A 24946-nucleotide genomic window follows, 5' to 3' on the forward strand; every position below is an offset into this window, starting at 1 on the left:
CACATTTGTTCGAGAATGTCAGAAGCGCCAGTCACTTAGGGATCATCTGGGTAAATCCTTTTATGTTCCAAAGAGGAAACTGGACACAGAGAACTTTCCCTAACTTCCTCAAGGTCATGTAACTAGTTACTGACTTAAGAATTGTTATCAGACACCTCCTGCCTACAGACCCTGATGGCTTCTATCTGCAAACTCACCCTTGCCTGTTTGTTAAGACCATCCTACCCAGGACTGTAGTTCAAGTTCACCAGACTCAATGGCCTAGTGTTTGTCTTCCTTTCTTTGAAAGAGGCTATGTGCACTGAACCAGTGACTTGCAGAGGCCCACCTCATTACCAGTGCTCACAACTGTGCAGATGGCTGCCCTCTGCAGTTAGGTCTGGCTGATATGTGACAGGAGGGCAGAGAACAAAGATTGTAGTGTCTAAAAGAGTAGCAAGAAAAAAAGTATGGAGAGCTGGCAAAAACCTGGAAAAACCTAGAAACTGGATGCCACAGAACTAAGTACTATACGTTAAAACATAAAGGTAAATTGGTTTTTTTATATTCTACATGGTGTGAACAAGAAGAAGAAAGATGTGTCTGCAGACTGATTGATTCGAAATTCAGCATTAGGAAGACATTGGAATGTGACAGGTGCCAGGGCTAATTACCTTGTTTCAGGGTAACAGTAGCCTCTGCAACAGCTATTCTTTGACTTTCTCTGTGTCAGGACTAACATCCCGTGACTAACTGATTGAAGCCTTTTGTAATCTATTAGACTACTAGCTTCCACCAACCGAAAGCCTAAAAATAGTATCAGATAAATGTCGGGCTTATAGAAAAGCTTCCCTCATTTTGCTGTAACAACCATTTTATCAAAAGTGTTTTAAACTTGCCTTGATTTCTGACTTTCGTCGTTCTGTAAAACTACACAATTTTATGAAACTGCCTCCACATTAATATTTGCCGTAACCTGGACACCGTCACTCAAAATGGCTCCAGAATAGCGATCTCCTATTCATTTTAAGATGAGGGCTGAAGTTTTTGCATTGGCAATTGTATGAGAAACCCTGATACTTGGACTAACACTCATTGGTCATGGATATGTCTAAATATCAATGACCTCAGTTTCCCAATAAAAAGACACAGATTAACATAATGAATATCAAAACAGGACCTATCCTTCTGATTAATACAAGAAACATGCCTCATTTTCCAGGAAAGTTATTACCTCAGGGTAAAGGGATGGAAAAATATATCCCAAACAAATGGACCTAAGAAACAAACTGGTATCACCATTTTAATATCTACCAAAATAGACTTCAAAGCAAAATTCATCAAAAAAGATGGGGAAGGACACTGCATACTCTACCAAGATGACATTTTAATTCTGAATATCTATGACCCAAACACAATGGCATCCACTTTTGTAAACACAATGGCACCCACTTTTGTAAAAGAAACTCTACTACAGCTTGCCACACATATTGACTCTCAGGCATTGATGAGAAGGAGAATTATGGACCTATTTCCCTTATGAACCTAGATATAAAAAAATATTCAGTAAAATACTTGCAAACCAAATCCAAAACCTCATCAAACAGATCATCAACCATGAGGTGTTATCCCAGATGTCTAGAGATGGTTTAACATGGGAAAATCATGTAAATGTGATCCAGCATATAAATAACTGAAAGGAAAAAAAACACGCATAATCATCTCACTAGGTCCTGAAAAATTCTTTAACGAAAATCAGTGCTCTTTCATGATTAAAGTACTGATGAAATTAGGAATACAAGGAAATTACCTAAATATAATAAAGGCAATTTTAAAGCAAGCCTATAGCCAATATCAAATTAAATAGGGAGAAACTCAAAGCAATCCCACTAAAATCAGGAACAAAACAAGGTTGTCCAATCTCTTCATTGAAGTATAACTCGACACAGTACTTGCGGTGTTAGCCACAAAAATATGACAAAAGAAGAACATTAAAGAAATACAAATTGGAAAAGAAGAAATAAAACTATATGATTTGTAGATGATATTATAGTATATTTAAGTGACCCTAAAAATTTCACTAAAGAACTCAGTTATATAGATGTTAAATACTTTCAGCAAAGTGTTTGACTACAAGATTAACTAACTAAAAAAAAAACAAGAAAAATACAAACAAAAATGGTAACAATCCTATAAGATATATATATATATATATATATATATATATATATATATATATATAGAATTGGGGGGTTACTCTAATCAGCAAGTTAAAGACTTGAATGATAAAAACTTCAAGTCTTTGAAGACATTAACAAAGATATGAGAAGATGGAAAGATCTACCACACTCATGGAACAGTAAGATTAACATAGTAAAAATGGCCATTTCTGAACAATGAAAGAGCTACTGGAGATATCACCATCCCTGAATTCAAGTTGTACTACATGGTATAAAAACAGGCATGCTGATCAACAGAACTGAATAAAACTACAAACATAAATCCACATACCTATATACACCTGACTTTTGATAGAAGATCCAAAAGTTCACAGTGGAAAATAGAAAGCCTCTTTAACAAATGGCGCTGGTCTAACTGGATGTCTGCATGTAGAATTCATGTATTTATCACCCTGCAAGTGTATCAAAGACCTCATCACACATAAAAATACTGTACCTGATAGAAGCTTCAAATGCATTAGCACAGGAGATAAATTTTAAATAAAATAGCAATAGTGCAGGCACTAAGATCAACAGTTAAAAAATGAGACTTTAAGAAACTGAAAAGATTCTGTAAGGCAAATAACCCTGCCAAACAAAAGAACCACACTACAAAATGGGGAAAATACCAACTCCATGTATGATAGAAGCTTAATACCGAAAATACATAAAGAACTCAAAAATTAGATATCAAAAATACCAATAATTCAAGTAAAAATGGGGCACAGATCTAACTGAAGAATTCTGAACAGAAGAAACGCAAATTGCTCAGAAATTCTTAAACATTCAATATCCTTATTTCCATCAGGAAAATGCAAATCAAAACTATTTTTGGGTTCTGTCATATACATGTCTGAATGTCTAAGTTCAGTAACACAAGGGATAGCTCATGGTACAATCCTGAGCATTTCTTGGGGGAGTGTAAACTCATATAACCTCTATAGAAATCAATGACTGTTGCTTAGAAAATTAGGAATCCACATACCTCACAACCCAGCTAAACAGCTGGTGGGCATATACCCAGAGAATATTCCATCTTACCACAAGGACACTTGCTCAACCCTGTTTATTTCAGCTTTACTCATAATAGAAACTAGAATTAACCTAGTTTTCCCTCAACAGCAGAACAGATAAAGAAACTGTGGCACATTTATGCAATGGAATATTATTCAACTGTTTAAAATGACATCATGAAATTTGCAGCAAATAGGTAGAACTAGAAAAGAGTGAGGTAACCCAGACACTGAAAGACCAATATGGTATGAATTTACTTAGAAATGAATATTATCTATTATGTAAATTATAATCAAGCTACAGTATGTAGACCTAGGAAAAAAATAAAGGGGGCACATGGATTTTCCTTAGACGGGAAAGTAGAATAGATTTTATGGTTATATTAGAATCTATGGGACAGAAAGAGAACAGGAGAATAAGGAGGGAAAGGAGAAAGGGGAAATGAGGAAAGTGAATGAAGAGAATTAAAATTCAAGAGCAGTTGATGAGCGTTTTGGAAATCTAGTACAGTAGAAACTTCATATAACATACAAATGCCATCCTAATAAAATTTCCAAATGAGGAAGGAGTCTGAGTCTAATTGTCTAACTCTTGTCAGCAAACAAAACTTCCAGTACTGGGATTGGGTTTCATCTCATTGAGTTGTTGGCCAAAAGAGTCTTGTGGAAATCACCAAACAACCCATAATATTGATAAGACCAAAGGTTGTTCTCCACAATAATCAAGGGCCCATTGCAGAAGACAATACACATAGAACTCACCAAACATGGTAAAGTCAAGATGGTATCTACATAGAACTTTCATCTCCAAACTCTGGTGGTTTTTGTTTGGGAAGGTAGTATGCAGGCTAACAGAAGAGAAACTTAAACACCAACCCGCCTACAAAACTTTTGATCTACCATCTGACTTGAATACAAAATAGGCTACTTTGAAGATGATACAAAGCTTCTGGGAGTAACCAACCCAACCCATATCTGATTTAACATAGAGCCCACTCCACAAAATGGAATCCATACCTAACACTGCTTGGGCTGGGGTGACCAAGGACCAGAGAGAAAATAGAACAGAGACCTATGGCAAAACCAAGTACTACTGGTAAAATAAAAAAAGAACAATAAAATGACTTCTAATAATAGCTTGTTATACTCATAGATCGGTGCCTCATTCAGCCATCATCAGAGATCATTCCTCCTTCAGCAGATGACAATACAGAGACCCACAGCTAGACATTATGCAGAGAAAAAGAAAGAGAGACAGAGAAGGAGAAAGGGGGAGAGAGAGAGAAAGTGAGAAGGAAGGAGGGAGGGGAAGGGCCAGACAAAGGGCAGGAGGAAGGGAGGGAAGGAAAGAAGGGAGAAAGAGAGAGGGAGAGGAGGTGGGGAGCAGGGAGAAGGGAGGAAGGGGGAGAGATACAGAGACAGAGAAGGAATGAGGGAGGGAGAAGAGAAAAGGACGGAGGTTGAGAGGGGGAGGAAGAAAAGAAGGGCAAGGAGAAGAAATGGATGGAAAGAGAAAATGAGTGAGGGAGAGGAGGGAGGGAGGGAGAGAGGGGGAAGGAGGGAGAGAGAGAGAAGGGGGAGGGAGAGAGGGAGAGAGCGGGAGAGCTGGGAACACACAGTTGTCAATGGTATCCTTCCATCAAATTTTTTCCCTCAGAGCTGAGACAACCCTCAGATGATGAGGAAAAGGAGTGGGGAAGACATACAGGGTGAAGAGCACCAGAAAAACGAGGCTCTCTAAATCAACAGACCAAAGTTTATATGAGCTAAGAGAACGAAGCAGCAAAAACAAGGTCTACACTGGTCTGCACTGGTCTGCACTGGTCTGCACTGGGTCTTCTGCATACATACTATGGCTTCTAGTTTAGTACTTTTATGGGAGCCTTGAGACATAAGCATAATGTTGGAAGACACAGTTTTGCTCGGAGTTCAGAATTAAGTATAATAATCAAAATCATATGGTATTATTCACATCAAGATAGGCAGGCAGATCAATGAAGCACAGTCATTAAAACAGAACCACATATACATGATCAATTGACTTGCAACATAGACACTAATACAGTTATAGGTTCAAAGGATATTTCCAATATAAACCATTCAAAATGGATCCTATGCCTGAATTTGTAACTGAACACTATTAACACCTCCAAAAGGCACATAGCTAGTTCTTGAACACTTAGATTGAATGAAGAGTTCTTAGAGATGATAACAAAATCATTGAGTCTCAACAAATAATATGTAGTACATCATTAAAATTGAGGAACTTCAATTTTTAAAAATATTTTTATGAGAAAAAAAGCCCAAGGCATGAATTGTAAATAAAGTCTATAATACATACACCTGATGGTTTGTTCTCATTGTATTTTTTAATAGAGTAATGTAAATATATATATATAGTAAGTGAAAATGTTTAGAAGATATTTCACTGTTGACCATATATGGAGAGCAAATGATTCTATGAGAAAAATGCTAAATATGATTATTGTTTTAGCCAAATGCAAATTAAAACCATTATGACATGGGACACTTTACATAAAAGAACACTGATGATCAACCTCAGCATGTATAGCAACTATACTTTGTTGGGAATGTTAAATAATATAAACTGCTTAGGTGAAAAGTTTGAAAGTTCTGTTTCTATCTATCATCTATCTATCTATCCATCTAACTATCTATCTATCCATCTATCTATCTATCTAACCATCTATCTATCTTTATCCCTCTCCCTGATAGAAGGACTTACTGTGTAAGTCCTACTTGTCTAGAATTTACTCTGTAGACCACAATGGCCTCAGACTCACCATGATCCTTCTGCCTTTACAGCTCTTACTGAGGGCTAGAATTAACCATAAGAGGCTTGGCAATTTCTTAAATGCTATTCCTGTACCTCCCAGATAACCAAGGTATTCCAATCCTACATAGTTAGTCAAAAGAAATAAAAGCATTAATAAATAAATATGTGAACATGATTCTTAGTGATACAAACTTTTGGGTCTGGTATTTGTCTTTTTTTCTTATACAAATCATATTTATTACATGATATATGTGTTTATATTTCAAATGTTACCCCCCTTTCTCAGTTCCCTGACTCCCATCCTCTCTCCCCTCTTCTACAAGGATGCTTACCTACCCACCCACTCCCTCCTGCCTCTCCGCCCTGGCATTCCCCTACACTGGGGAAACTGCCTTCACATGACCAAGGGCTTCTTCTCCTATTGATGACAAACAATGCCATCCTCTGCTAAATATGTGGCTGGAGCCATGGGTTCCTCCATGTGTACTTTCTGGTTGGCGGTTTAGTCCATGGGAGCTTTTGGGGTTCTGGTTGGTTGATATTGTTGTTCTTCCTATGGGGTTGCAAAACCTTTCAACTTCTTTAGTACTTTCTCTCACTCTTTCATTGGGGTCCCCATGCTCAGTCTGATAGTTGGCTGCAAGCATCCTCATCTGTATCAGTAAGGCTCTTGCAGAGCCTTTCAGGAGACATCCATATCAGGCTCCTGTTAGCAAGCGCTTCTTGGCATCAGCAATAGTGACTGAGTTTGGTGGCTTCATATGGGATGGATACTCAGGTGGGGCAGTCTCAGGATGGCCTTTCCTTCAGTCAAGCATGAGTATTCTTAAAAATTTTATTTACACTAATTATACCTGTAATAAAAATAATCTAAAGGTATTCTCAGTGAATGTCAGGAAGAATACAGTAATGGATACAGTAGTTCACAACATTAATTAGGATACAGAGAAATGCTTACCTGAGAGTGGCCTAAGTGGCTGGAACTGAACAGAGACAGGGTGGATACAAAGGTTACAAGCCCAGGGAACATCCCAGAGGAGAAGGCAGAAAGATCGTGAAAGCCAAAAGACCAGGATATGTGTTGTGGGTTTGTAGCTATGACAGGGAAACTAAAGGAACCTACAGGGGAAAAAAATCTCCAGCAACAGTTGACATCTCAGTATAGCTAGAGAGAATATCACGGAGCCTCCCCCTTAGACAAAAATCTGTAATTAACACTGCTGAGAGGGAGAATTAGTCATCATCTGGGATGTGCCCCAGGATTGGTTATCTCACACTGAGTGGTCAGCCATAGAAACAAATTCATACAGGGACACTGAACAGACTCAGATGACTGTATGTATCTGTCAATCCATTTAGATGGATATGTAAAAAACTATGGTTAAAGGCCAGGGGACTCTGACTTCCGAGGGTGGACAGGGGAGCAGTAGGAAGGAGGGGAAATGATAAAACTACACTTTAATTATTTTTTTTTAATTCTAAAGGAGATGTTGCAAAGAGTATCCAGGGAGAATTTGCAGGTGTGACAGTTGTGTTCTGTGCTGTAACAATGCACAGGGTATCAGGGGTAGATGCAGGTTTCAGAACATACTGAACTGTGATTCAATTATTCTGATTCTATCCAATTATACCCCAGGAAAAGTGTAATTCCTAATTAGAGATGGGAATCAGACCAAAGTTCACAGAGTCACACTTTCTCATCTCCTGGACTGGGTCACAGCCAAACCTGTTTGGAAAGCATAGTTCCTGAGCTAAAAGTGGCCTAAGGACACATTCTGTTCAGCTTGGTGAGATTTAATGAACAGCTACACAGTGCAAAATCCATGGAACTGTCAACTGAGAATAAAGCAAAGTCAGGAGTCACCATTATTTAGTCTATTTCATTAAACATTAATAGAACCAGCAATAGTTAGTGTATAGTAATGAAGCGTTAGTATGACTAAGGCCGCTCGAGGTTTTGGGAGATCATTTTGGATGTCTTCTCACACACCTAAACATTAGACTGACAGTTTTGTCATTTTAGTAATGTTTATTGAGACATTAAGAGTGTAATCAACTATTGAAAATATTCAATACAATAGTCTGTAATACATGTTTAATGATGCAAATTGTTTAAGTAGGTTCGGTTACAGAAAACTCTGCCTCATCCCAAAATTCAGTGCACAGCAAGATGTTGACACTGAATAACTGTCTTGAGCAAGACTTACAGTGAAAATAAACTATAAAAGTTATCATTATCCTGTGCTAAGATATTATGAATTTATATTTGCATACATATAGAGATAATGGATATCCATAATAGTGGTAATTTCTAACAAGGGGACTTGCGGGAAACTTACATTTTCTTTGTATTTTTTTCTATAATTTTCCACATTCTACCATAATACAAATGATATTTAGTCAGAAAATATAATTTGATCTTTTTTAGTTAATTTTTAATTTTATTTTAGAATTTCATATATAAGTAGTCTAGTTACAGTTCCACTCCTCACTCTTCGAGTGACTCCACCTGTGCCCCCTGACTCCCTCTCATATTTATGACTTTTTTGTTACACACACACACATGCACACACACACACACACACACACAGAACTAAGTCTATGTACTGATGCTGGCATGCATATGCATTTAGGGAATTAGGGGTATATTTGAATCATGTCTGAGCATGTGGTTAATTAGAGCTACGATTTTAAAGAATCATTCTGTGTGATGTTTCCATTAGAAAGAGTCAGGGGAGATAAGGAAAACACTTAGAGCTTTAGAAAGAAGTCAGGGATAGGGGTAGGGGATAAGGAAACACTTTGGAGCCTCATCTCTCAGCACCATCCTGAAGGTTCTCCCTGAGTTACTGAACATGCACTTAAAGTTTGTGGAAAGAGTCGCCTGATCCCTGAGTTATAAGGGAGTATTAGGTAACACCGATGGGACGAGACACTCTCTCAGCCACTTAGGAGTCGTGGGGCAGTTACAGCAGTTACTCTGTAGCTCTTACCCTTGGCTTTGTGAATCAGGGACTGTCACTGGCATCCCCAGGCAGTCAGTCAGTGGTGTGGGCGCACAGTTTAGAGATGTTAAGAGTGTGGAGCGGCACTTTGGGATCTGGGTTGTAAGGCTGGAGATAATGAGAAACCCCTCAGACACTCCAAACCAAGTACAGCCTTTCTTGTCTACTCCAAACTGCCATCTGGGACAGACAGCAAAGATAGTCACCGACTACTAAGTGTACTATTTTTATTTTTACAGTGAAATCACCTTGGCAGATCTGGTAACATGGGATTTCAATTCTGGTATTCAGAAGAGAATGGTGTGTTAATCAATCACACGCCCTACTTTCTTGTCTGTTGTTGTTTTTGTTCTGGATGTCTTTGTTGGAGACAGTCTCGTGTTACTGAGGATGGCTTTGGATGTTACCCACTCACCCTGCACCTCCCAAATGTTAGGATGGCACCACCATGCCTATTTACAGGCTGAACCCAGGGTCTTGTGCTTGTCACAAAAACACTCCACCAACTGAGCTACATCCTCAGCCCCACAAGGACATTATGGAGAGGAGAACCTGCCACAGAACAAGATGCTGCAGGTTTTGTGGTGCCAGATGAAGAAAAGGAATGGGTGGTCAGCACAGAACCTTGGCTCTACTCTGACGGACCGGGCATTCCTGATCACTGCCGTGGTCGCAGCTGCTTCTGTGCCTTCCTCGTTGACCTCCACAAAGCACTTGTGTGCAACCTTGGACACGGGCACATTCTTCTTAGTTGTCATGCCAGAGAAGTCAGCCTTTGTTTCCTCAAAGGCATCTGTCATCCCCAAACTCTGAAGAACAGTTTCCAGGTCGTAACTCTCCTCCAGCTTGAATCTGGGGAGGAACACTTGCACTTTACTTTCTGACAAGGTTTCTGAGTTTGTCCAGGCTCTGAGTTTCTCATACGTAAGTGCTTTTTCCACCTGGAATGACAAAGGGTCAAAGTTGAGAATTAGCAGGACAGTAGGCTGGTGCCACCTGCCTTCCCGTATCCCTTTACTTAGTGAGCAGTGCTCTCATCTAGTGACAGCTGCTGGATTTGTTTCTATTCCTAGACTTCTCTAAATTCCTTGACATTTCCCATTCTTGACTTATGACAACAGTTTTCTGATTACACAGAAAAAAAGCAAAGAAAGGAAGTGGCCCCACCATCAATCCTGAGCGCTAGCATGCTGTCGCTGGCTTGTATTAATTTTAAGAACGTGCGTAAACTCAACTATGATAACATTGTCTGCAATGAGAACTGCCTTAGCAGAATGCTGTTGGTCATACACCTTCTCTCCCTCTTCGCACGTGGCTCCTTTTCTGTCATGGGCATGATCAAAGGTACCCCTATCCTCCCGAACACACATACATGCCTATGCCTTAGACCCTTATATTCAAAGTGTCACCCATGGCTCAACTGCTCTTGTTTTATCTGAAATCTTGTTAGAAATGCAAAACTCATAATCTGCTAGGTTACAACCTGCATTTCTTATAATATTACCCATGGGGCTCATATTCATATTAATATGTAGGAAACATAACCATGATCCAATGCTATTCTTCTTCTAAGGTCTTTGTTCAAGAATTATTGGACCATCAACCAACTCTACCCCCATAACAAAAAAAAAAATGCTGTTATATTTTTGGAGTTTCCTCATCCTTATCAAAACTTGTCTACACACTTGGAAGAAATACATATGCATGTTTGCTAAAAGGCACATCGTGTGCCTGTCTATCCCTGCTTATAACACCTTTTAGCTGGAAACTCTGCAAATGTTAGCTGGGAGATGGATGTAGAGGAGCAAGCTCAGTGGGTTTCCACAGACACTCAGTGGCAAGGACTCACCACAGAGAGATCAGTGCTCTCATCTGGGAGGAGAACCACCATGCTCAGCTCTTCCCCGTCATAGGGCAAAGCCAGGACCTGCATGTTCACCTCATCCACATGCCCCATCTTAAATTTAGCATGCTTGAACATCATCTGCACTGTTCTTTTCTCCTAATGAAAATAAAATTCAAGTTAGTCTCCCAGAGCAAAATATAGATTACTAAAACTAAGCTATAACCAGCTCCTCCTAGAAAAGTATAAAATGATCATTATTTCTATGCATTTAGTCTGTTAAATGTAAACTCTTTATTAGCACATTGCAGTATCAAATAGAGTAGATTATTGTTCCATGGATGAACTATTACTAGGTTTAAAAAAGAACAGTTTGATGATGAAACAGAACTTTAAAAAGTGACATTGTTTTTGAAGAAATTGTGATTGTTCTTGAGAAAACTCATAGTGAAGCACTTCTGTGGATTTACAGTCAGGCATTATTGCTTCCGATTAAGAAGGCCATTGGATTGAAAGACCTAATTTAGGAAAACAGACAAAAACAAAGATAAATGCACCGGTATTCTGAAGCACTGACAAGTTGTAGAGTTGGTTTAGTATCTTTGCTTTACTTGGGAAGGAGCCATGACATGAGGTATACAGTCAGGTAGTTTTAAAGGTGAACCAAATACATTTTATTATCATATCTCTGTGTAGCTTACTCTGTATAAATTGACAGATGTTAAATTCCATTTCATATTTAACAGTAATGCAGAAAATTATATTTGAAATTAGCCTAACATCTGCTAGACATTTTTCTCTCATTAAGGATGTGATAACCTTAGCTGATTGCCATATCTACAATTGGTTTGTGTGGTTAATATATAGGCGAAGGTAGGCACAAGATAAGGCAAGGCCTGTGACTTGACAATGAAAATGACAGGCTGAATTTAAGAGAAAGGTTCTTTTTTATTTTAATTAGACAGAAAGGGTGAATTTTTAATGTCTACGTACAGTTGGTGAAACAACATGTTAGGAAAGAATCCACTAAAATTTGAGACTATCAACCATAGACGTAGTGTTAGTTAAAGTTTAATTTTTTAAGTAAGAGAGGGGTGGCGCCATGATGAGTCACATGGTAGATCAAGAGCAGGGAACCTTAAATAAAACAATTCAAAACAAACAAACAAACAAACAAACAAAAAAAAAAAAAAAAACAAGAACAGGGTCACACTCAGCTCACAAGCTCTGAGGTCTCCTCTGTGAGATGAGACAGAAGAGTGCTCTGTTGTGAGGCAGAAAGTTTTCAAGTTTGGTTTATTTGCTTTAGCAATGGTACAAAGGTATAATGCTGTAGTACATTTTGCAGGATACTTATATTCTTTCTAGTGTGGGTTGCATGTAAATTTTGGGTTAAAATCCTTGCTATTGATAGGCATTAATAGGCATGGGCATAGTTTTGGAAAGGGGAAGAAGCCAGGAGAAGAAGCAAAGATGGAGGAGGATGAAGATTATCTACCGATCATCTACCCCCATGTGACTTTAAATAGCTACAGGTAGCTATGAATATCTAATAAGGGGTGGATTATTATAGGACAATCTCTCATCTAGGTGGACAGTTTGTATAATATCAATTGGCTCTGAGTTTATTGTGTTATGTTTTCCTTCACAAAACAATTCAACTGAGTTCAAGAGAAAGGTAAGATGGTGGGATATATCAAGCCTGCCACAGAACTGAGATGTGTGAAGCTGGTGTAGCAGTGATCCACCATGGAAACTTAGCGAGTTAGGTGGAGAGGCTCTGAGAGCTCCTGGTCAAAGAGTCTGCCAATTCTGACTGAGATGAAAATACTCCGCAGATGCCATGTGGCTCTACAGTGCCATCAATAGTGAGGGTTGATGTTTCCTTTCTAATATTTACTGCTACAGGAAGGACAAATGGTATCTAAGCAACCACACATATATCATGACATCATTGTGATGGCATAGCTCAGGCAGGGTTTTACTAAGCAGAGATCATTCAACTGCAGATAGAAGATGAAATTGACCAAGAATCACAAAAGAAGAAACTATCAGTATACATACTGTTCTAGATTCTCTTCCACTGCTGATTAAAGACACAGAGGAAGCATTACTTTCATTAGAAACATTAAGAATCAAAATTTTGTAAAAGAACTGTTTCTTTACTCACCCATCATTCTTTTCAGCTTACTACTTTAAGAAAATAACAATACATTGAAAATACTGTCTTACCTGATTGCTTTTAAAGGGCATGCCCCTTGTGTACTTCCTGTCAAACTGAGCCTTCCACTTCCCCTTGAAATACATGGCATTCACAAGAACCAACTTAGTCAGTGGGCAGATTGTTCCAGGACTCAGAACTTCAGAAATTTTACCTAGATTGAACACAGAAAGATCTTTTAAAAAAGAGGAGGAGGTAGAAGATGAAATAGAGGAGAGGGAGAGGAGGAAGGAAGAAACCTGATGTCAGAGAAGTCTATACTGATTTGGGGAAGGGAAAACAGTAAGTATTTCTCCTATTTATTCATCTTGATATGTGTATCATTTGTAGATAAACAATCTTTTTCTCCTCTTTTTTTTATAAGAGAATTTTTTTTTCTTTTTTTGCATAACATAGACTGGCCTCAACCTTGCCAAACTTGCTATCCAGCAGAATGTGCCTTCAAGACACAATCTCTCTCCTTCGGTCTCACAAGTGCTGATGCAGAACTATGTGCCAAGATGCTCTGTTTAGACAGAACTTTTAAAACAGGTAGGGCTACTGTGGCTTATCCTTCATCTTCTGTCAAGTTTACAAAGGTAGCAGTTGACAACACACAAGAAAAAAAAAAAAAAAACTCAATGTCTTTGATTCTAACCATGCCCACTTGGCCAGAGGACTATAAGATCTAAATTACACCCCACTGTGGATATTTTGCTTGAGATCAGTTCTTTGTTGGGGGTTCTGTTGTGCATTTATGCATGGTAAGGTGTTTGGCTAGTGACACTTTCTTCAATTTCAACAGCCAAAATTACCTGCAGCCATGTTTGGAAGGCAAAACCAATCCTGGTTAAGAATCACTGCTTAGTTCTAATCTCCAAGTCATTTTTAGATAAGCAGAAGCTTCCCAAAGATCAGAAATATAGACCTGTAATGGGGAAGAAAGAAAGGCTCAAAAAGGAATAAATTGAAGAAAAAAAATGATAGAAGCAGCATAGAGGGGACCAAGGTCAGTCGCCCAATGAAATGGGACAAGGAGGTCTGCAAGATGCCATCGAGCTCTAATATGCTGAGAGAACATGCATGTGGTCAGCCTACATGGAAGAAGGAGGTGAAGAACTAAAGAGAAGAATGATTATACATGAAGGGCAAGGCACAGAGAACCCCTTCATGCCTTACTACTATTTCATCAGTCGGAAAGCAAGAGTCCATCAGGCAAATGACATAAAATATGAGAAGCTCTCCACTTCCTGTGCTCAGCCTTTGACTGACTTTTAGAATGATCAAGGACATTTGTGGCTAATAGGTCCCTGGTAAGCATATCACACATTAAATGTATTAACTCCTAGGTTTTGTCACTTGAAGTAAATGACTTAATTCCTCCACATTTTAGAAGTCTCTTTCTTGTTTATTATTTTGGGTACCCTCTTTTGCTCTATATTCAAGTCAAGAAGAGGTAAACATATTTCAGGAGATTATGAAGAAATCAGGTCTGTGAACACTGCAATCCCAATATTAGCAAGATATCTAGACTCTAGAGCAAATTTGTAAGAGATTCATGTTCTAATGTAACTGTGACCTCCACGGTCAGTTAAGAGGAAGATGAGGCTGCAAGTCAAAATGATGAGCTGCTCAGATTTCCACAGAGAGGCAGTGAGCCAACTCCAACTGATACACCATCTAAACCCTGTATCAACCCTTCAGTTTCAGAGCATAGCAGAATTTCCTGACAGAACATTAGCAATAACCCCAAAGAAAACATTTTCCAAGGACTTTCTTATATAGTTCAGAGGGAAGCAGTCTGAGATTCAGTGTTAGGTTCCTTAGAAAATGACTATTTATAATCTTGTTATCCTGAGGAAAGGGGTTTGCTTGTTTCCTGAAAGCCCAGCAAACACTGAGAACTGGGTCATACGAGCAACAGCATGGATGATAAGACCCAACACACTATAGCCTTCCTTCCCTCTTAACTCCAAGGTTCATATAAATGAAAACCACCTACCTTCAGTTTTCTCTAACACCCAGTCATTGATGCGTTTCCTGCACCCTTCCGTGTCTTTGACAAAGGACAACTCTTCTAGCCCAGCCTGGTAGAACTTCTCACAGGATTCCTTGAAGGTCTACAGACACAAACACAAGTTGAACACTATTCAGCAAGGTTCTCAGAACTGTGGAAACAAGTTATTTTCTCTTGACATTTTCCCTGTCATAAGTGTCCGTAGAGGTGATTCTGCATTTCAAGATGTATTTAAAAATGTATGAGCTGTCTACACTGCCATACCCAGATGCCAGGTGAAAAATATGCAGTCCTGTTAAGAAAGGTGTCCTGTGTACAAAGACACTTACAAAGGTTAGAACTGTAGTCATCCGTGCACAAGCACAAAAATATCTCTTGCAAACATGCTGAGTTGACTTTATTTGGATTTTTGTTTCCCAATCCATAAGGTACTCACACTTTTACTCATTTTACTGTAAAAAAAGCAATAATGTTGATTTAAAAGTAAACAAGGAAGTAAACAGAATATTAATATTTGGAACAATGATTGAGTGGTTCTCAACCTGTGGACCTCAACCCCTTTGGAAAACTTCTATCTCCCAAAATATTTGCATTATTGTTCAGAACAGTTTCAAGATTATAGTTATAAACTAGCCATGAAAATTATTTTATTGGTGGGCATTACCATGGCACAAAGAACTGTATTAAAGGATTGCAACATTTGGAAGGTTGGGATCTAGCTGTTGGAAAATAGAGAGCCATAAAGAGTGTGTGGAAGTGGCAAAAGATAGAGTGGGTCATAAGGGTCCATAAAGTGAATGTGTTTGTACCTGTGAGCCTATCTGTGTATTTGTTTGTATCAGCAAATTCAAACTGTAACTTGAAGTTAAGTTAGAAGATTACCTAATGCATTAGAACCCAGACAACTTCCCTTATAAAATATGTTTTCCCATATATGTGTGACGATTAACTTCCCTCTCTGCCCAATACCAATTCTAAAATATTTTAGGAGCCATTTACACAAGAAAGGTAGAGTATGCTTCGCCGTGCAATGCTAGACGACAAAGCTGATGTTACAAGTGAACATGAAGTCACTAGAAGAATCCCAGGATCCAGAATTCCCTGGACATACTAACTACAACACCCCATTGTTAGCAGGAAGCAGCCAGAGAAAATGACACTCAAGTATCCAACACCCAGTGGCTAAAAATAAAACAACAAAAATAGTAGAAATGAAGGGACTCCGGCAACTTTGAATGTGATGGGCATGGCTCAGGCAGGCCTTTTCCTTCTTTCCCATTCCCTCCACCTTGTTTAAAACCAATAGGTTACATACCTAAAGCTAGCTACCATAGTGTATTCCCTTATTTGGCCACTTTCTCTTTCTTAGGTTGCCTACCAGTATCTAGCTAGCAAAGTATTGGAGTCCCACAATCAAAAGTTCACTTGATGAACATGCCCAGATACATTTAAACACCTCATCCTTACCCAGGTTTCCCCATGTACCTTTGTAAGTGCCACTTTGCTACGTGCCATGTCTGTCTTTTCTCTCTCCATAGGCAGTCTGTTGTCCTTCCATGACAAATATCGCTTCCCTGTCTCATTAGTCCTTTTCTCATTCCCCCTAGTCATCTGTCTCCTGCCTTTGTCCCTCATTCCTGTCCTCTGAGACAAATAAACCTCCTTTATGCTGGGAACTTGGTCATAGGGAGCCTTTGGTGGACACTTTCCTAACACATACCGAAAGGAAATCACACGATTCTTCTCCAAAGAGGCGACAGGCACTTTTTAACAAGCACTGAGTGCCAGTTTTGTTAACTTTGGCGAGAAGTGTCTGGAAACCTTGATGAACATCTTTGTTTCCACTCAAACCAAGTACCTAGGGAGAGAATAAATAGCCTATTTTTAACAAGATCATTATCTCCCCTCATACACAAACACAGCTAAGGGATGAACATCTGAAATATTTTCATATTAAAAGGAGTCTGTTTTGACTGTCCTAATGGGGGTTTTAGCCCCACACTCTTGGTATCTGAAGCTGTGGCTGTCTAGTGCTTTGGGGGATGCCCGGCAGCATTTGTGGGCTTTATCCACTAGATGTCAGCAGCAGCCCTCTGCTGTGAAAAGTGAACCACTGAGCCCTCAAGTGTCTCTGGGGAAGTAAAATGCCCCTCTTTAATGACAGGCACTGGTCTGCAGGGTTTATCCATTCCAGAAAAGCATTATGTGATAACTCAGGGTGGATGGGCAACATAAAAGCTAGACAGCAGGAGTGAATCTAATAACCAGAGAATGCAGGAATAAAACAGCAGGTATGAAAAGGAAGACGCTTTGTTTGTTTGTTTGTTTTCCAGACTCGATCACATGGTGAGAGTTATAGGTTTCCTTCTGTCTACTACTAAGTCTCACCGCCAAGGATTTTTCTCCAGTGAGGAGCTCTCAGTTTCCACCTCTCGATGGACTACAGGAACTCAACCACACACACTCTCTTGATATCTGTATGGATATTTGTGTGATGATCTCATGGGTCAAGATACTTGTGTCTCCAAAATATCACTATTTTCACATTTGCAGATAAAGGTATAGACAGATTTGAGATGTGACAGATTCTACGTTCCCTCTAGATGATTCCTAATGAGCTAATTTTGTATTTATGCTCATTTTCTTCAACTTATGTATAATCATACCTGAAAAGCCACCCATTACACAAAAGGTGACTTATACAGCTGCATTTCTATTCAAAATATAAATAATACAAAAGCTGAAAAGAAAACAACACAGTGTTTGTTCTGTTCCTTTGTGTAGGATAGGTAGGATAGGACTCTAATTTACCATTTTTATAAAAGATGTGAATCTACTGAATTTAACAATGTCTTCTGTAAACTGTACAGGAGATGACTGGTCCCACGTGATTGCCTTAATTCTGTACTGGTCCAAGTCAGATCACCACAAGGTCTCTCCTCCTACCCACCAGCCAAACTGACCTTCACCAACTTGCTGAGACAGAAGAGACCCCTGCTACAGGGAGTCAGAAGTAACTTGTTGTTTTTCTCCCCCCTCTCTCTACCCCTGCAACGGCCAGCAAGCATACCTGGGACATCTGGGTAGCAGTGTTTCCTTTGGCTCCGAGGTAGACCATGGCCAGGGCTGAGGAGACACTCATGGGGCAGAAGAACAGATTCCGTGACTTGTCTTCTTCACCCAATATTTTTAACAGGTTGATGGCAAAAGAGCCATTGGCTTCACAAAGGTCATCCATCTGTGAGGGTCTAGGCTGAAGGCACAGCACAGAGGTACATCAACATAGCTTTCTGTAGTCACATGGTCACTAGGATCTCCATTAGAGGACAGTAGGCATATTAGGTGTATACCTCAAAGACTCCCAGCCCCAACCCCTAAACCTTGTATATTGTCTTATTATCTTACTTAGCAGTCAGTACCATACTCATTTGATTTAATTAAGGATTTTAAGTGTGGACACTGACATATAGTATCAAGAAAACTGTAATGAATAAGCAAAGATTCTTAGAAGAGAGAGAGAGGGAGGAAGGTTCAGAGTGAGAAAGGGAGATAGAAACAGAAGTCACAGTGGTGTACAGGCCACCGATGTGGCAAGAAGCTGGAAAGAACAGAGAAATGAGACGGCCTCCTGAAGGCTTGATAAGAGTGGGTAACAGGCTCTGCAGCATCTTTCTGGATTTGAACATCTTAGAACCTTGAGATAAGGAATTTATGTCATTTGCAGTCACTAAGTCTGTGCTAAAATTAAAAGGTTAATGACCTAAAGTCCTCAGGTGGACTGAGAAGCTCTGGACAGAAAAACTGACTTGTTTCACAATCCCTATGGAAGCTTCTACTAAGAAGACACATGTAGCAAACCTGCTGGTACCCACTACCTTCCAACTGCGGGGGACTGACCTGCAGATGGAATCCTCTACCCCCAGAGTTTCACCATTTCTTTCACCCTGCATAATTCCCCATCCCCAACATCAAATGCACACAGTTTTCTTCCACAGAAGGACTTCAGCCCTTGCGCTGTTGTGATGAAAGATCAATTCTGCTCTTGGAGATGCCCGTAATCTTCCCTTCATTTCAATCCTGACTCCATCAGTCCCTGTCTAACAAATATAATACAGGACCAATATGATATCTAAATCAAATACGCCCCCTGAATATATACAAATGTTACCAAATACTGGCCCATGAATGTAGGAGTCTCTAAAACAGAGGCTCAGACAGTCTGAAAAGTAGTTTAATCCTTCTCTCAAATAGTCAGTCCCTCCATTTAGTTGCCAATAGGCTACCCTGACACTCACTGATCTTAGCATCTGCTCTATAACTCCAATAAATGTTCCATTGAGGTCAGTAAAGTCATCGCCTCAAAAGGGAGGAAATGAAAGGCTGAGCAGGGTGTGGATGACCCTTCCAGAGCTCCAGGGAGTGATGATTGAAACTCCCAGATCCCAGAGCCTTCCATTACTAATCACCACACACACACACACACACACACACACACACACACACACACAGGTTCACACACCAGTCTCAGCAGATGTTGTGGCAAACTTTGCATCTCTTTGGTATCACTCTCATTCACATAAACTTTTCATCTGTCAACAGTCTACATTTCAGGATAAACTACCCTAAATACAGCCTCCAAAACTCTGGATTTGAATTTTCACATGACACAGTAATACATTTCATATTGGCAGAAAATTATTGATGATTCTTATAGCATTTTTAATGATTATATTAGCAACTGAAAGCTAAAGATATATTAAACTGAAAGAGAAAAGTAGCAATAACTTGGTGTGGTGTGGTGTGGTGTGGTGTGGTGTGGTGTGGTGTGTGTGTGTGTGTGTGTGTGTGTGTGTGTGTGTGATGATTAGTAATGAAAGGCTCTGGGATCTGGGAGTTTCAGTCATCACTCCCTGGAGCTCTGGAAGAGTCATCCACACCCTGCTCAGCCTTTCATTTCCTCCCTTTTGAGGCGATGACTTTACTGACCTCAATGGGACATTTATTGGAGTTATAGAGCAGATGCTAAGATCAGTGAGTGTCAGGGTACCCACAGTGTACCAGCACCATAAACATATACAGACTCAAAGAACAAGAGTCAAATATAGGCAGGATTCTGGTTTAAAGTAATGAAAAGTAATATTACTTCTACAAGTGTTAGGACCATTATAGCATTATTATTATTGTGATTAATCCTTCACCACTAAGTAATCGTTATGATTGTAATAGAGTCTCACGCTCATTGATTGTAGTAGTTGTCATTAGTTATTACAATCTTAACAAATTGTGTCTTCTACAATAATTTTATATTTATTGATATTTCTTGCTATTGAAATATATAGAGACCTTGACTATTAATCCTTACAATTTCTAAAGCTCACCAAATAGGTCACTCCCGTATAGCCTTGCAAGCTATTTTTAATGTCATTTTCCCGTTCACATGTACACATAACTTTAACTGGAAGTTTTAAGCCCTTCAAGAAGAGTATGTGCTAATTTGGATGAATAACAAATAAACAATGTAGAAAGCATTAGAAACTTTACCTAGAGGTGAATGGCCAGGCACGTGTTCATTTCCCTGTACAGTCACATTATGACTTCAAAAAGCCTCATATGATAGCTTTTCAACTGTACTTTTTTGGGGTACAATGACTTGAGGGTCACCTGAATTTCTCAGATGCAAGAAATGTGGGGAACTGAGTGACTCATATGGGTGGGGGTTGACAGTTTTGCTTGAACTTACACCGAGGCAGTTTTAAAAGAAGGCATCTATTACAGAGCGAAGTGTGAACTTCTTGCCTATCTCCACATAATGAAACTTCTTCAGCACTTGGAGCAAAGAGTGTGGGTATCAAGAAACATTTTATGTTGTAGACAAGCCCCAGTACAGCGGAATGTAACTTTTCTCAAGGCAAAGGGTGTCCCCATGACTTCAACTTACACTTGACGTTCCAAAAAAGTAGGAAAAAAAATCACAATCCACTTTAACCAGAAGGTGGCACCAAAGAAACTCAAACGAAGAAAATAAGAGTCTAACTGAAACCTAACTAAAGTCAGATTTGATCCTACCTTAGAACGAAATCTTAGGGTGTGTGCACACGTGTGTGTGTGTGTGTGTGTGTGTGTGTGTGTGTGTGTGTGTGTGTGTGTGTGTCAGCGGCAGGGGAAAGGTTCAGCTTGTCTGAGCTGGTCAAAAGAATGAACGAAACTAGTGCCTGAGACACGACTTTACATGTGATTGTTCCTAATTGCCAAATTCTAATCCTGATTTCTTTCATGTCTCTTCTTCCTTCATGTCACTTCTTTGTACCCGCTCCTTTTAAACGCCATGGTAGTTCGTAGCATTCCAGAGCCTATCAACTGCATACTGACACATGACCATGCACACACATAATGACACACATAAACACATTCACATATACATCCCACACTCACACAAGCTCACACTCTCTCTCACACACACACACTCACACACAGACACACACTCACACACCCTTGTAAAGCATGGTCCTACTGGCAACAACAGTTAATCGGAGGCAGGAACTAGGTGACAAAGTGACTTCCCATTACCTTGGCATCTCCATCTCATTTACACACAAAAGCTTCGGAAAAAAAGTTGAAATATCAAGCAAAAGTGCCTTGACCAGTAAATCTAAAGTGAAATTATTTTCAGTAAAATAGTAAATAATAGCTTTAGGGTTTATTCCACAACTAAAGTACTCGGCTAATAGAACGAATAAGACTGGCTAATTTTCATTTTTACAAGTGGAGAAATAAGGGCAGTGACAATTGAATACTGTCCAGGGGATTTACAGGGACACCGAGCCTTCCTCCTGCTCTGAGTGTATGGCACCACACTTCTGCTGGAAGCGTGCCATGCAGTTTCCATCCTTGCATGTACCAGATGAAGAACTTCACAGAGCACTTGTGTGTCGTCCCCTTTCATGGTTGCTGGAACACAGCCAGAAGAATGACCCATGCTGAGCACTGCCTTGAAGGACTGCGAGAGATGCTACTGGAAAAAAAGGCAGAAGGCCTTTTTCTTTCAGTGCATTTGGTTCCCTGGACAGTTCCCAGACAGGATTTTGTGCCTCCTTTGTTAAACACTTACATTCAGTTTATAAGACAAGCTTATTCTCATTGGATGTTGGAACATAGCTGTAGAACCCAGTCTGAATGCTTTTCTCAGTATACCCTGAATCTGGATACAGTTCTCTGCCTTGTTTTCCTGCTTTCCCCAATGAAATCTACAGTACATGCCTGGCAATTGTGTTTAAACGGGTCTACCAGGAGAAAGTTCTAGAAAGGATTTGAAAAGGCTCTAGCAGACTCGAGTATGACTAACATGGCTCTGGTAGACTTGGACCTCCAGCCCTGTTCCATCTGCCTTGCAAACCCATCAGATTGTATTCTTTCAGCTAGCCACCAAGGTCTAGTCCCTTATTTGCCTGCTTGTTCCTCCCAAGGCTGCCCTCCAAGGTCCAGATATCAATGTATCCAAGCCTAGCAATCAAAAGCCCCCTTTTGGCTCATCTAAATAACATGCCCAATTAAAATGCAACACCTCATCCTAAAATGAGATTTTTCCCTTGTACCTTTAGAAACTGCCATTTGTCTATGGGCCATATCCATCTTTTCTCTATCCATGGCTATCCTTTATCCATCCAGGGAAAATATCTTTTCCCCTCTCCATTGTTCCCTTCCTCTTCTTCCTTGTCCTCCTTTGTCTCCTACCTTTGTCCCTTATTCCTTGTACTTTGCTTTCCTGAGGCAAATAAATATGTTTTGTGCAGAATATTTGATCTTGGAGCATCTAGTGCCAACTTTGAAGTTCCTTTCAGGGCTGATCTGTTAATATTTACTGTGTGCTTGCTGGTATTTATTTACATGTTTTTCCATTCATGTTCTTCTGAGCTCAACCAGTCTTCCTTGGATCAGTGTTTGCTTTGCTACATTCTTGAAAAATACAGTGACACTGGCGTACCATGTCATCCCAAAAAGCTGGCTCTGACAACTTGCACAGGAATTCTGAAGGTGGTACAAAGGGAAAATCTCAGGCTGGGAGATTGGCAGTTACAAAACCAAATGCAGCAGAAGATCATGCTTGTCTGGTATTTAGGGGTGTGGTCTCTGTGGGATCCTGTGAGACATACGGGGGATATGAGACATAAGCCTAACTTTTGTGAGTGTAAGCATGGGTTGGGAGCTGGAAGCCATATATAGTTTTCTACCAAGAATGTTATATGAAGCTCTTGGGCTTGAAGAAAATGACACAGCTCCTTATTGGTTGTAGAAAAGGGCTGGAGGGTCTGTTAGTTACTATCATGAACAAATGAGTGTTGATGCGGATGAGAACCTGACTGGAGAAGTAGGAATTGTCAGACAGAGTGTGGGCTGCAAATTACAAAGAAGGGAGGAGTCCGGGATAAAGCTTCATGCTCAGTGTTTACTTGGGGCAAGTCAAGAATCCTAGCAAGTTCCTGTGAAGAACTGGCTTGGAATGGGGAAGGTGATACATTCCATTTGAGATGTGTGTGGCATACCAGGTCACCCGGGGCTGTAACATGACAGCCAGTGTAGTTTGGAAATAAAGGTAGAGTAAGAAAGAGATAGCAGACATTCCAGAGCAGGAGTTAGGGGTCCTGGGCAACAGGACTTCAGGACTTCCTAAGTAAATAGATAGAATGATTTAGATCCTATGGATTGTAGAGGTACTCTAAGAGAAACCTTCTTTTTCTGGGGGATATCCAATATTAAAGGTTGTAAAAAAGAAAAGAGAGAAAACACAAATTAAAAACCAAAATCATGACCTTGGGATCAAGGAGGTGTTGGGAGAACCCGGACGATATGTCTGTGTGGTCCACAGACACACAGTCTAGATTAGGAGGTCATGACATGAGAAAAGGTGCTCTTGGTGAAGCAATCTTACCTGAGGTGCACAGCTTTAGGGCCAGTGCCTGAAAGCTGGAAAGTGAGGAATTTAGCTGAAGAACAACCATTACATGGGGTGAAGGATTGTAGGTAAACAAAGATTTGTTTCAAGTTGACAAGAAGCCGTTAATTAAAAAACAACAAAAAGTGGGGGGGGGGGCTAGTGGAGTGGAAAGGTGAGTGAGAGGACAGAGAAAAGAAAAGAACAGGCAGGAAGCTGCACAGTGGAGGGGACTGTGTTTCTACCGCTGCTTGTAAAGGACTCAGCACTACAAACAACCATGAGGCTCCATGTAAATACTGGGCCCGTGGCAGTTCGTTCCCCAGCCTTGTTTTTGTACCCTTGGCTTCTTCCGATCACAGATATAAAAAGCTCCAGCACTTCCTCCTGGAAACCAAAGCCCGTGGCTTGGAATGGCAACAGTGCTGGCGCCCAGCCAATCACTAAAGACAGCAGCAGGCTTCCAACCCAGCCTGCGCCTGCGCTCTGCCAGCCAGGCTGAGACACACCTGACCCCTGCAGCCCAATGGCGCTGCTTACCTTTCTGTTACCGGAGTCTTCTGGTAGGTCCTGGGCTCTTCCTTCAACTGTGGGGAGATCCCGGCCTTTCTCCTGCTTGGCTTCTGTCCTGGATCTTCAGAGCGAATTATCGGTCGGTCCTAGGCTCCTGAGGTTCTGAAAGGGCTGAGAGCCTTCCCCAGCTTCACCTTGAAGATACCTGCTGCTGTGTCTGCTTCTGCTTGCTGTTCCTGCTTTGTGAACACTTAAAGTCCGCCTTGATCCTCGGCAAGGCGCCTGTCGGGTGACTCAGAACATAAATGCTCAGACTTGAACAGTCTGTGACTCACATTGTCCACAGTGGGACATGGGAGGAGCCGGAGCCTGGCCAGGCAGCCTCCCAGGCAGGAGTGGGGAATACGGATGGGGGTGGGGAGGTGAGGGAG

At 40.3% G+C, this 24946-nt stretch overlaps 1 protein-coding gene across 1 annotated transcript; it reads right to left on the minus strand.

Annotated features, from left to right (window-relative positions):
• Positions 1 to 8179: 8179 nt before the first annotated feature.
• On the minus strand, positions 8180 to 24694 carry SERPINB8 (serpin family B member 8). Its single transcript, XM_080925885.1, has 7 exons — positions 24543 to 24694; positions 18144 to 18326; positions 16794 to 16931; positions 15059 to 15176; positions 13089 to 13231; positions 10863 to 11015; positions 8180 to 9954 (listed from the first exon to the last, which is right to left on the minus strand). The coding sequence occupies exons 2-7, from the start codon at positions 18309 to 18311 to the stop codon at positions 9550 to 9552; spliced, it is 1125 nt and encodes a 374-aa protein (XP_080782011.1). The 5' UTR covers positions 18312 to 18326; positions 24543 to 24694; the 3' UTR covers positions 8180 to 9549.
• Positions 24695 to 24946: the final 252 nt, after the last annotated feature.

This window comes from Micromys minutus (genome assembly GCF_963924665.1).
Source record: "Micromys minutus genome assembly, chromosome: 12".
NCBI lineage: Eukaryota > Metazoa > Chordata > Mammalia > Rodentia > Muridae > Micromys > Micromys minutus.